Here is a 14,394-nt window from a genome sequence, read left to right as displayed (position 1 = left end):
ATGTGTTATACATGTGTTAGAAAAGCCCTGTATTAATGTGTTATATGTGTGTTAGAAGAGTCCTGTATTAATGTGTTATACGTGTGTTAGAAGAACCCTGTATTAATGTGTGTTAGAAAAGCCCTGTATTAATGTGTTATACATGTGTTAGAAGAGCCCTGTATTCATGTGTTATATGTGTGTTAGAAGAGCCCTGTATTAATGTGTTATACGTGTGTTAGAAGAGCCCTGTATTCATGTGTTATATGTGTGTTAGAAGAGCCCTGTATTAATGTGTTATACGTGTGTTAGAAGAGCCCTGTATTAATGTGTTATACGTGTGTTAGAAGAGTCCTGTATTAATGTGTTATATGTGTATTAGAAGAGCCCTGTATTAATGTGTATTAGAAGAGCCCTGTATTAATGTGTTATATGTGTGTTAGAAGAGTCCTGTATTAATGTGTTATATGTGTGTTAGAATAGCCCTGTATTAATGTGTTATATGTGTGTTAGAAGAGCCCTGTATTAATGTGTGTTAGAAGAGTCCTGTATTAATGTGTTATATGTGTGTTAGAAGAACCCTGTATTAATGTGTTATATGTGTGTTAGAAGAGTCCTGTATTAATATGTTATATGTGTGTTAGAAGAGCCCTGTATTAATGTGTGTTAGAAGAGTCCTGTATTCATGTGTTATACGTGTGTTAGAAGAGTCCTGTATTCATGTGTTATACGTGTGTTAGAAGAGCCCTGTATTAATGTGTTATATGTGTGTTAGAAGAGTCCTGTATTAATATGTTATATGTGTGTTAGAAGAGCCCTGTATTAATGTGAGTTAGAAGAGTCCTGTATTCATGTGTTATACGTGTGTTAGAAGAGTCCTGTATTCATGTGTTATACATGTGTTAGAAGAGCCCTGTATTAATGTGTTATATGTGTGTTAGAAGAGTCCTGTATTAATGTGTTATATGTGTGTTAGAAGAGTCCTGTATTAATGTGTTATATGTGTGTTAGAAGAGCCCTGTATTAATGTGTGTTAGAAGAGTCCTGTATTAATGTGTTATATGTGTGTTAGAAGAGTCCTGTATTAATGTGTTATATGTGTATTAGAAAAGCCCTGTATTAATGTGTTATACATGTGTTAGAAGAGCCCTGTATTAATGTGTTATACGTGTGTTAGAAGAGCCCTGTATTAATGTGTTATATGTGTGTTAGAAGAGTCCTGTATTATTGTGTTATATGTGTATTAGAAGAGCCCTGTATTAATGTGTATTAGAAGAGTCCTGTATTCATGTGTTATATGTGTGTTAGAAGAGTCCTGTATTAATGTGTTATATGTGTGTTAGAAGAGCCCTGTATTAATGTGTGTTAGAAGAGTCCTGTATTAATGTGTTATACGTGTGTTAGAAGAGCCCTGTATTCATGTGTTATATGTGTGTTAGAAGAGCCCTGTATTAATGTGTTATATGTGTGTTAGAAGAGTCCTGTATTCATGTGTTATACGTGTGTTAGAAGAGCCCTGTATTAATGTGTTATATGTGTGTTAGAAGAGTCCTGTATTAATGTGTTATATGTGTGTTAGAAGAGTCCTGTATTAATGTGTTATATGTGTGTTAGAAGAGTCCTGTATTCATGTGTTATACGTGTGTTAGAAGAGTCCTGTATTAATGTGTTATATGTGTGTTAGAAGAGTCCTGTATTAATGTGTTATATGTGTGTTAGAAGAGTCCTGTATTAATGTGTTATACATGTGTTAGAAGAGTCCTGTATTAATGTGTTATATGTGTATTAGAAGAGCCCTGTATTAATGTGTTATACATGTGTTAGAAGAGCCCTGTATTAATGTGTTATACGTGTGTTAGAAGAGCCCTGTATTAATGTGTTATATGTGTGTTAGAAGAGTCCTGTATTAATGTGTTATATGTGTATTAGAAGAGCCCTGTATTAATGTGTATTAGAAGAGTCCTGTATTCATGTGTTATATGTGTGTTAGAAGGGCCCTGTATTAATGTGTTATATGTGTGTTAGAAGAGCCCTGTATTAATGTGTGTTAGAAGAGTCCTGTATTAATGTGTTATATGTGTGTTAGAAGAGTCCTGTATTCATGTGTTATACGTGTGTTAGAAGAGCCCTGTATTAATGTGTTATACGTGTGTTAGAAGAGTCCTGTATTAATGTGTTATATGTGTGTTAGAAGAGTCCTGTATTAATGTGTTATATGTGTGTTAGAAGAGTCCTGTATTAATGTGTTATATGTGTATTAGAAGAGCCCTGTATCAATGTGTGTTAGAAGAGTCCTGTATTAATGTGTTATATGTGTGTTAGAAGAGTCCTGTATTAATGTGTTATATGTGTATTAGAAGAATCCTGTATTAATGTGTGTTAGAAGAGTCCTGTATTAATGTGTTATATGTGTGTTAGAAGAGCCCTGTATTAATGTGTTATATGTGTGTTAGAAGAGCCCTGTATTAATGTGTTATATGTGTGTTAGAAGAGCCCTGTATTAATGTGTGTTAGAAGAGCCCTGTATTAATGTGTTATATGTGTGTTAGAAGAACCCTGTATTCATGTGTCGTGTGTGTTATACATGTGTTAGAAGAGCCCTGTATTCATGTGTTATATGTGTGTTAGAAGAGTCCTGTATTAATGTGTTATATGTGTGTTAGAAGAGCCCTTTATTAATGTGTGTTAGAAAAGCCCTGTATTAATGTGTTATACATGTGTTAGAAGAGCCCTGTATTAATGTGTTATATGTGTGTTAGAAGAGTCCTGTATTAATGTGTTATATGTGTGTTAGAAGAGCCCTGTATTAATGTGTGTTAGAAAAGCCTTGTATTAATGTGTTATACATGTGTTAGAAGAGCCCTGTATTCAAGTGTTATACGTGTGTTAGAAGAGCCCTTTATTAATGCATTATATGTGTGTTAGAAGAGCCCTGTATTAATGTGTGTTAGAAAAGCCCTGTATTCATGTGTTAGAAGAGGCCTGTATTAATGTGTTATATGTGTGTTAGAAGAGCCCTTTATTAATGTGTTATACATGTGTTAGAAGAGCCCTGTATTCAAGTGTTATACGTGTGTTGGACATCCCTGTAGATCAGGTTTTATACTTAGTTTATCTTTGATTCCAATCTGTGAAAGTTTGAAAAATTATACAAGTACATGTAAAAGAGATATGATTATTGGATAATAGAAATTATCACTAGAACTGATTTAATTAAAATATTTTTACTTTGCTACCATCAATGGTATATCCTTTTTTTTGTTAATCACAGATGTACGTTGAATGCCATTAGAGATAGGAGGAGTTCATTAATCGCCTTACAAATTAGATGTGTAATAGAAAATGCATTCCTTGGGTTTAAAAGCTATCACCTGCTGGTATAAAATGGCCAAAATAGTCCCCTATCTGTAGGTGTTGTGCATGAGACTTCGTCATGTTCACACATTCCTCTGTATTGGGAACTAAGCTATGTGCCTCCTCACTGGAACAAAGTCCAGTGCTGGGTGGAAAGAGAATTGATCATTTGCTGTGTAGATGATGAATGGTTCTGACTGATCAAAAACGCCATTACCTAGAAAATGTGAATATCCTGGAAGGAAATATCTATCATTGCTTATTTGGGAATATGAAATATACATAAGTTCATTGTGGAGGAGTTTTACACATGTGTTGTTCTTGTAAGTTAATGATTATCATTCATGTAGCAAAATTATATTGGATGTTTGCGAAGAACTTTTATCCCCTCATAACAAAGTAAAAATCAGATAGATATGTGCTATACTGAGATTTATCGTCAAAACAGACTCCATGATGGTTTATCACTGTCACTGAGTGAAATTTGTTTTTTCTTTTTCTTGGTTTGTTTTTTTTTGGTTAACCTCTGTTGAAATCCCTTAGGGATAATTAATCTTACTGTGTTTCAAAAAAGATTATTCCCAGAAAAAAAGGGACTTGTGAGTTTTGTGATGTTTTAATTCTATCAATGATTTCCTGTGGTAACAGACCTAGAAAAGTTCATTTGCAGTTAACATTTGAGGACACATTTTAATTCTATTTACTCAGCCCTGGTATATTTTCCTGGTTTGTCAGTCCAAATGGCTGACAGCCAAAAAAAGAAAGATTCCTACAGCTCAGAATGTATGGGAGTGTTGTTATTTCATTGTCTACAATTATTTGTGGGAACCACTTCTACCACTGTTACAGTGTGCCTTGGATAAGAAACTGTTCTCATAAAACCAACATCATTTCACAGTAACCTGGATGAGGACATAAATGGCAGGCTCAGAAACATTGAGAGAATCCGGTTAGGGAAATGATAGAAAGTCACAAACTCTGCCGGCCTTTCTGAGAGACCGGGCAGTGAGAACGGTTAGGGAAATGATAGAAAGTCGCAAACTCTGCCGGCCTTTTTGAGAGACCGGGCAGTGAAAACGGTCAGGGAAATGATAGAAAGTCACAAACTCTGCCGGCCTTTCTGAGAGACCGGACAGTGAGAACGGTTAGGGAAATGATAGAAAGTCACAAACTCTGCCGGCCTTTTTGAGAGACCGGGCAGTGAAAACGGTCAGGGAAATGATAGAAAGTCACAAACTCTGCCGGCCTTTCTGAGAGACCAGGCAGTGAGAACGGTTAGGGAAATGATAGAAAGTCACAAACTCTGCCGGCCTTTTTGAGAGACCGGGCAGTGAAAACGGTCAGGGAAATGATAGAAAGTCACAAACTCTGCCGGCCTTTTTGAGAGACCGGGCAGCAGAATATTTTGTTTTACTTCCTGAGAGTAAAACTACACATCCAACTGTGATGCCCTCCAAGAGAGATTTCTTCCAAGTAAACTACAATCAATATGTTACACCAACCTATTTGCGTGTTAACAAAATGGGCACCAAACATTAGAGGATTACGTGTCTGAAATTGCCAGAAGCAGCAAGGGCCTACATCAAAATGCCTAAAAGACAAAATGAAATGTTGACAAAAGAACACTTTGTTTAGGGACTTGGATCTAACATTAAGATATTTGTACTGGTGTCAAACCCTAATTAAGACATTTGAGGAAGCTTTCAGACATACAAAGAGAAAAGAATGTCACCACAATTTCTTTGGGCCAAAGACTTTAGGACCATGACATCTGCCTGCGATGTAAATAGAACCTTGAAAAGTTGGTGGCAGTTTAGTGTAATGGATACCAGCTAACATTGACCCGAAAATGGCAACCACCCCTCACAAATGAGCAGAGGAGTATGCCATTGAGGGAATGGACGAGAAAGAGGTAATGGAACGCACTTAAAATGTGCACAATAGATGGATGACCAATATGTAACAGCATGAAAGTGGACCACATTGCGCTTAACAAATCCAAATATGTCAGTGTTTTGGATTTATGTCAGTTGTACCACAAGTTCCGATTATAGAATCAGACAAAGAGAAGACTGCTTTTCTGTGGTGGACACTATGAATATAATTATTTGGTCTCGGTTATAGTGCTCCCACATTTCAGAGACTTGTGGACCCTGTTTAAGCAGATTACTGACACAGGAGTTTGATTTAATTGCACTCACTCGACACCTATTATTTCAAAAGACATACGATGAAGTGCAAGAAAGTTTCGATTGGAAAGGAATGTATTCCGATGTTGAATTCTGGTGTCGATCATGTGTAAGAAATCTCTGAAAGACAGACCTAAGGCACCTCTAAATCTGATACCAATAGTTAAAGCACTGTTTTTCACAGAGTCACAGTTGATGTTTGAAGACCACTTCCACCGATACACAAGTACATAACAGTGTTTAGAGACTATCTGACAAGATGGCCGGAGGTTGTTGCCGTTAACAACACAGACGCTAAGAGCTACCACAAAAGCCTTTGTAGAGGAAATGGTTTGCAGACATGGTGCTCCATATGAATTACTCTGACAATTAATGGTAAAAACTTTAGATCAAACTGTGTTGTGTAAGTTAACGAGCACCAAGAAAACTTGCACCACAGTTTATAATCCTGAGACTGATGGTTTAGTTGAGAGATGTAACTGGGACATATGACTTCAGTGTTCTCAATGTATGTATCTGGACATCAGAGAGATTGGGATCCTTTCTTCCCTACCTTCCGTCACGCTCTGCCTTCTCACGCACGACAGAGCACTGGTTCCTCCCAATGAAGCAGTGTTATCTCCCGATTATATAAGGAGGAAGTAAAGCAATGATGACAAGAAATTTGTAGTCTTGTAAAAAACAATGTATCTGACTCACTCCGTCTACAACTCCAGGATTAATCTCCAAAGCTGAGTCACAACTGGCATAGTCCCTTCAAAATACTGAAAAGGTTATCTGAGGTCACTTATAAACTACACTATAGGACCAAACAATATGAAAACACACTGCACATATGTTAACAGGATGAAGCCATATGTGGACACTTTTGACCATGCTGACCATGGTTCTGCATGATCTAGACCTGGATGAAGAACACGATTTAGGACAATTGTCTTATTGTTAAAGTTTTAGGAGTCGGCAAATGTTGTAACAAATCACATTGACTAGAAAAGCTTTATTTTGTGCAGTGTGAAAATAGCAACACACAATGGGTGAACAAGAGAGATATGAAGGCCTTTAGCATAGTGTGCAAAATCTTCTTCAATTTATCTAGAATTATAACCTTGTAATTGGGTGACCTTGTAATACGCCGGTTTCAAGATACACCCGAGTTATTTCCCTTTGGAGAACTCTCGTATATAGTGAGGCGCGAAACAATTTGTTTACACGCGGGAGTGGGACTAATTTTCATCACTGCATAAGTTTCTCAAACACTGTTACATCACCCGAATTCGACTGATACACAAACTAAGAAAGTATTTAGGGAGTAATTAAATACATAGAATTCTTATCATATCACATTATTTCGTTAGTCATAAGTACCATATTGGAGATATTATTTGCAAATATGACATTGTTTTTATGTTTCCACTTTAGTAAAACATTTCTTTCGACCGTATTTTGTATTTCCCACATTTACATATCAAAAGAGAAGCTGCTTTTAATACATTTCACCGTCTTCTTCGCTGACTGTAGGTCTACTCTGTCCCACTTAGTCATTCAAAGTTTCACTAAATGCACCTCCTACACAGAAGCATTCGTATCTCGAAACTGGCGTATTGGGATGTCACACTTAGAAGGGGAGGTATATCATGAAGCTATATCTCTCTGTCAATTAATTGTGAAATAGGGAGATTGCACATGTGTGTTTGAAGTTTTATCTCTCTGTCAATTAATCATTGTGAAATTGAGAGAGTTTAATGTGTGTGTGTATATATTTCTGTCCATTAATCATTGTGAATTAGAGAGAGTGTATGTGTGTGTTTGAAGTCAATTTAAAATTATTATGAAATAGAGAATTGTATGTGTGTTTGAAGTTAATTAAATATTGTGAGAGAGAGAGTGTGTGTGTATGTGTGTGTTTGAAGTAAATTATTGTGAAATAGAGAGTGTAGGTGTGTGTTTGAAGTAGCAGGTGCAAGGTCCTTTTCCGGAGAGAGTGTCATGTCTGTTAGTTAGAGATAATTGGTTCAAATTAAATCTTTCTGTTTCGTTTGAATGATTGGAAGTTTGAGATGTAGATATGTAAAATGAATACGACTACAGGTTTATTAGTGTTATATAACTAGTGATGGGACAGGGAGGACCCTTGTGACATGATAGAATCCTGTTCAACAGTGTAAATGAACAAGTTGAAATAATAGAAATTTGTTGTTCATATATCCATGTATTACTCAGATGTGAAGTAATTAATTGTAATATCATGATTAATTAATGAAGACAGAAGTGCAATAATTCCTTGACTTTTTATTTCTGGTAAGTGATGATTAGAGGTTGATGTGAAGGGTAAGTAAAATGTACCGGTGATCAGTGCTGATTTATTACACACCTGTACAAAGGTTTATTCAAAAGTTTGAAAATGACCAAAAGAAAAAAGAAAAGAAGTATATTAATCATGTTAGTTAATGTTAATTATTTACCTAATGATATTGCACAAATTGTTGAAACACATCTCTGAGAAATGATGAGTCTTGACGGGTTTATGGGCCCTTACTACAGATATATAATGTTGTTACTAGTATCACTAAGTGTCTCCTTAAGTTTTATGTGGAGTGACAGACGTCAAGACATTTTATGAATGACTGATCAGTTTTCTTTATGCCCTGATAACCAATTTTTTTTTTTTGAATAACAAAGGACATTCCATGCATGGTAAGAGAATTTACTTAGTACTACAGATTGTAAGAGGGGTTATTGTCCGGTATGTGATTGTATAAGCTTGTGATATGTAAACACTCATAATAGAATTTTCCCACCGATGTCCATCAATGGGGAAGTTTTTTATTTGAGTTTAGAGTGACAGTGCACAGGAATGATTGTTTAACTGTTAGTTGTACAAGCTAAGATGGTCCCGGTGAACAGCACTTTTTGATAAGTGCATGTACTATCAAATCGGCAGATTATTTGCTAGATGGTGTAACGACTGTGCTCTGTACTTAATATAAACAAAAATAAATTGTTCAGATTTTGCTATACAACAAGGTGTACTGCTTTATAATATTAACATAACAATTAGATTGTGGGCGACCCTCCAACAGAAGTTGTTTATTTTGTAATGGACAGTAAGATTACGTGGGGTGTTTTAAATTTCAGGTTAATGGCCGCTTCTCTTTTATTGCATCAAGGACACAGCTGTTTTGTGTATTAAATATAACAGTGTCATATGTGGGGAACTGTTACAGTCCAAAGGTAACCATTCTCAAAATCTATCAAATTCAAATCGTTATTATCGTAAACTGGGGACATGGAACATCTTTTCATATAGTTGTATTATAGAATTGTTGTTGTTGTTGGTTCCTTTTTATTTACATGCAGATGTACGGGTATTGTCCACACTAGTGGGCCCCCTTCCAGGTATCTGACTAGCTAGAATTGTCAATGAATATCGTTAGTTAAATTCATTTCTGATTTTGTGTTTCAATGTGTTATTAACATTAATGTGTTGTCTACTCAGAAACAGAGCCTTATTTAAGAACAAAACGTGCTCAGATTATTGCTCATTATAGACCAGATGAAGGATCAGAATCACTCTGGTATGAAGGTCATCAAAAAATCTTTTATATAGTGTTTTAAAAATGCTAGCTGGTACCTTAAACATGCATGTAGAGAGTGTTAACTATCATTGTACTTAAAAGTTTGTTAAAAATATAAATGCTTTTGACAAGGATGGAATGATAGCAGGAATTTAAGTTTTACACAGGAATGATATGTATAGGGAAATATTTAAAGAATCAGCTTCTACTATCATTTATTTGTGAATGTAAACTGATGAGGAAGAGTCGAGTTGACCCAGATTTGCAGAAGCCATGGCTGTCGGAGAAGATTCCAATCACAATACAAATCTTTATATTAGGTTATATCGTCGACTGCCCTATTTCGGTGACTGACCAGAATCTGTGACCTTTTGTTTACATGAGTGCCTTGTCGTTTCTGGGTGTAGATTGCATCATCAATTTCGCTGTAGTGTTTGCAAACATATATAGAGTACGTCTTCAATTTATTTTCCAAAAATTAACTACTAGAAGGAGAGTATGCAAAAAATCAACACAAGCACCCCCAAAATAAGCCCATTTACTTATTACTTTTTCAAGCAAACATTCAAATTGATATAAAGTATACTAAAAGTCTAGAATTTTACACTATGTTGTTTTATTCATTGACGTCTAGTTGCACCTTCCTCCTGTATATATACGTTTTAACAGTTACAAACTTTTGGCAAACCTATATAACCATTTTAGGACCACAAAGTGACATGTTTTTTGTTACGAAAATATATTCAATTAACGTACCAATGAATTTGTAATTTTTGGATGAAAGTAAAGGAATTTAATTACTTTAAAGGTAGGTGTATAATCTATTTATTTAATCCAAGTGATTAATGAGAATATCGCAGTTTATCACTAAGGTCACAGAAACTGGTCAGTCAACGATATATAGCAAAACTATCGATAACAATCAAATAAGGAGGAAATAGGCTGCTAATATGTAATCAGCCCCAATTTAGATTAAGATTTATAGAAATCATGGCCCCTGGAGTCAGGGTGAAACCATGGTAATAGTACAGTATTAGACCAATGTACATGTATAAAGAAAATGTTTCTCAAAGTCTGACAAAGCTGTAGTATTTGAAAACGTGTTCTTATAGGCATGCAGTATTTAATATTAAACCTTGTCAGGCTTGTATGGAGTGACAAGTTGGATTCTTATCTCTCTGAAACTAAGGTGTCACAGGTAAGCATTGTGGCCTATAGTGCTGTAGTTGTTGAATGGTATTAATTAAGCATTCATTATAAGCACTTCTCTCTGATTTATCATGCTTGTTGTGGTAAGTCATTCCAGAATCTGGTTTCCCATGTACACAGCTTTGCACAGTTGACCTATTTTTGGTTTAAAGGTAGACCTACATAATCAGTCACTTTAGAATATAAAGTTGGAAACAAAAATGTTGAATATTTACTGAAGTGTAAAGTCAAAGGGGTGGGCACAGTTCTGTGTCCTCGTACTGAGGTAAAGTGTTGCTGCATCTGGGGGAAAGAACTGATTTTATGTAAGTTGCAATGTACTTTAAAACTACTTTGTTTATTATTCATTTACCAAGATTTTGGAATGGTGGCTATATATATTTCAGATTAAAAATAGTGAATACATATTCAACAAGCATTCGACAGCATGGCAGAAGTTGTAGACGGACTAGAGGGGAGCGTGAAGCTGGAGTCAGTCAAGAGGTGTGTTGTACTTTCATGTGTCTGGTGTAGGTATTCAACATATGACGATCACATTTGATATCTAACAAATGGTGGCAGTTTTGTAATCATGGTATCATTTTAAAAGATTTATCAAATAAAGACAATCCACCAACAAATTTTACAAAATTTTGATTACCGCATCATTTTTTTCACCATGAATTTTTACATTGAAGTCTATAATCTGAGCAAGTTTTGTTTCAACATTCTGAATTGAAATAATTGTATTTTCATACAAATCTCTTGGTAAAAGGTTACTTAATTTTTTTTATATGAATATATGAAATGAAATTAATCATTTACAGATATTTTTATAAAATTGTATTTTTCATACTTACATCATGGTAGATAACTCTTCCAAAAAATTTAAGTTTAAATGGATCAGCTTCGAATCATTTAATTACCAGCCATGTAAATTTGATGTGTTTCATTTTCACCATTATTTAACAATAAACATTTATCTTGATTTAAATCATTCAAAATTGTTCATTATCCTTTTGTTATACATTGAATACCTTAATTTGTCACCAAAAATTTAATTCAATGAAAATTGCCCATCTTATGTATTTCAGTAATAACACCAGTATTTAATGATTTCAAATACTTTTTGCCATCAAAACAGGCACATGGGTACATGTATGGGATTTTGGTGATTAGATAATTATTGTCTTGCAAGACAATGATATATTCCTTATATATTTTTTTAAGTAGTTTTATTCTGTTTCTTTTCTTTTTGTGCAAAAAAGTGTTTTCATTAGTCTTTAATATATATTCCCATGCCATTGAGAGGTTTTGAAAAAAAATAAATGGTTGCCATCACTTCCACCGTGAATGCCCTCTTATGTTCGGCAGAACTTGACACTGTATAATTACGTATTCACTTTGATTATATAAATATTCATTTAATTGATTATGTGTATTTAAAACTTATGTACACAGCAGAAAATTATATAGTCCGTGTCTCAATGTCACTGACAATAATTATAAAATGGTTCAAATACAAAGGTTGTTCAAAGAGTTGGTGATCACATGCTAATTTTCTCTTAATGATAATGATTGGTAATTTTGTGAAATATCATTTTGATTTAGACCATGATAATATATATACACTGTACATTGTAATACAAAAATTAGAGCAATGCACAATACTTTAAGTGTGTTACTAGCAAAAATACTTTGTCTATACAAGCATTACGGCACCATCTAATGTCAAGCCAAATGGGCGTTTCTATAATTTTGTGATCTTGAGTATCCTTCATTTTTGCTCACTACAAACACTTCTCACATCTCCTTAGCTATGAATCAAGTACACAAGCACACAAACAAACCCAACTCCTCTCACCATAAGGCGTTAGATTTTCATAATAACATCATGAATACGTGATTTTGTATTTTTATGCCCGCCCCCCCCCCCCCCCCCCCCCCCCCCCCCCCTTCAAAAAAGAGGGACATATTGCTTTGCACCTGTCAGTCAGTCGGTAGACCACATGTTGTCTGCTCAACAGGGCTTGAAGCTAACTTTTTGTCACCAGTCCAGCCGGACTGATGGTGTATAATTTCAACCAGTCCGCAGAAAAATTTATCAGTCCAACAGAGGGTTTCAGAAATAATTAAACATATTTCATTGATGTTATTAAAATGAAATTTAACTCAGTATGCCTCAGACAATATTGTAAGATTTATATTTACAAATCAGATTCGTCTGATATCTATAGATCGAAACATGCAAAATGTATGTATAAGATTTCATAAGTATATTTTCCAAAATGACGTTTCAGAAAATTGACCAGTCTCATTGGACTGACTAAAACAAATGTCAGTCAGTCTGCCAGAATATTAACCAGTCACAGACTGACGGGCATAATTTCGAGCCCTGCCCAATATATTTCGAGAACCATTCTCTTGATCGTAATGATATTTCATTTGTGGGTTGGTTATGAGTAGAAGAGGACCCCTAGTGTTTTTCAGGTCCAAAGGTTAATCTACTCTGGACATAGGAATATACTGTCCACTCAATATCTTCAGAACCCTTTGCTTGACAGACATCAAACTTGGTACACTGGTACATCTTTAGAAGAAGAAGACCCTTATTGATTTTGAGGTCACATGGTCAAAGGTTAAGGGTCAAACCGGACATAAGAATATACTGACTACTCAATGTCTAGAGAACCCTTTGCTTGATTGACACCAAACTTGGTACACTAGCTGGTACATCCTAAGGAGTAGATGACTCCTATTGATTTTGAGGTCACATGGTTAATCCACTCTTGACATAGGAATCGGAAAACCATTTATATTACTTGTAAATTAATGACCTGGGTCTATTCGAATTATTCCCTGTTACCTACTTTTTTTTCTTTCTTTTTTGTTGGTCTTTACTCATGGTCAACACAGAATGTTATTGCATGCTGTTCCATTTGGATAACTGATGTCGCTTTTTCAGACATTTTCAGAGACATTTTTATACCCCCCGCAACAAGTTGTGGGGGGGGGGGGTATACTGGAATCAGGTTGTCCGTCTGTCTGTCCGTCCATCCGTCCGTCTGTAGACGCAATGGTTTCCGGACTCTAAAGCATTATCCTTTCCACCTACCGTCACCATATCATATATATGGACTACCCATGGGATGAAGATGTTCCCTATCGATTTTGGGGTCAAAAGGTCAAAGGTCAAGCGCACTGGACATTGAAGTAGCAATATGGTTTCCGGGCTCTAAAGCATTATCCTTTCCACCTACAGTCACCATATCATACATATGGACTACCCATGGGATGAAGATGTTCCCTATCGATTTTGGGGTCAAAAGGTCAAAGGTCAAGCGCACTGGATATCGAAGTAGCAATATGGATTCCGGGCTCTAAAGCGTTATCCTTTCCACCTACAGTCACCATATCTTACATATGGACTACCCATGGGATGAAGATGTTCCCTATCGATTTTGGGGTCAAAAGGTCAAAGGTCACGCACACTGGACATCAAAGTAGCAATATGGTTCGGTTTGTCATGCCATTTGTTTTTTACACTCAGGAAAAGAGGTAGTTTAAACCTATTACCAACACCCTTTGGGAGATTAGGGTAAGCGGGGGGTATTCTTAGTGAGCATTGCTCACAGTACCTCTTGTTCTCATGGTGTTTGCTTGATACCTCCTTTATTCTTCTACCACTACTTCTGACATTGGAAAATGTTATCAGTTCTTACATCAGAAGTATAGGAAATTTTGACCTGCTTTATGAAAAATATTACTTTTGTTTGTCTACAACAATGTTGTGTGGATGAGAAAGAGAGAGAGGGAGAGAGAGAAGTATGGTTATTGACCTCAGTCCCTTACTGTGGAATCATTAGAATTCGTGGTGGCTCAATTTTCGTGGAATTCGTGGGTACCCCTCACCCACTCAACGAATAAAGACAAAGCAAACATTCCAGAGTTATCTTTCTTACAAATATATAAATCCACGAAATTACGTCCCCACGAACCTGTAAAAATTCAGCAATCCATGAAAATTGGCCCCCACGAATTTAAATGATTCTACAGTATAGATTCTTGTGAAGATGTGGGATGTTTAAGTGCCGGTGTGGAGGATCTCA

General features: G+C 35.6%; 1 protein-coding gene across 9 annotated transcripts in view; it reads left to right on the top strand.

Moving 5' to 3' along the window:
• LOC130054681 (long-chain-fatty-acid--CoA ligase ACSBG2-like) overlaps positions 1–14,394 on the top strand; it is a 63,563-nt gene that overhangs the window by 17,061 nt on the left and 32,108 nt on the right. For 4 of the 9 annotated variants that reach the window (XM_056165169.1, XM_056165176.1, XM_056165168.1 and 1 more), the window contains exon 2: positions 10,693–10,789. In XM_056165169.1, coding sequence (XP_056021144.1) covers positions 10,734–10,789 — 56 coding nt within the window. In that variant the 5' untranslated portion in view covers positions 10,693–10,733. Of the gene's footprint in view, positions 1–3,393; positions 8,217–8,657; positions 8,754–10,482; positions 10,612–10,692; positions 10,790–14,394 lie in introns of those variants that run through there. The other 5 variants (XM_056165175.1, XM_056165172.1, XM_056165173.1 and 2 more) reach the window with 5 other exon arrangements.

The sequence above is a fragment of the Ostrea edulis genome, chromosome 5 (assembly GCF_947568905.1).
Source record: "Ostrea edulis chromosome 5, xbOstEdul1.1, whole genome shotgun sequence".
Classification (NCBI taxonomy): Eukaryota; Metazoa; Mollusca; class Bivalvia; order Ostreida; family Ostreidae; genus Ostrea; species Ostrea edulis.
The sequence above is the reverse complement of the archived record's forward strand: the minus strand, read 5'-3'. Positions and strand labels throughout refer to the sequence as shown.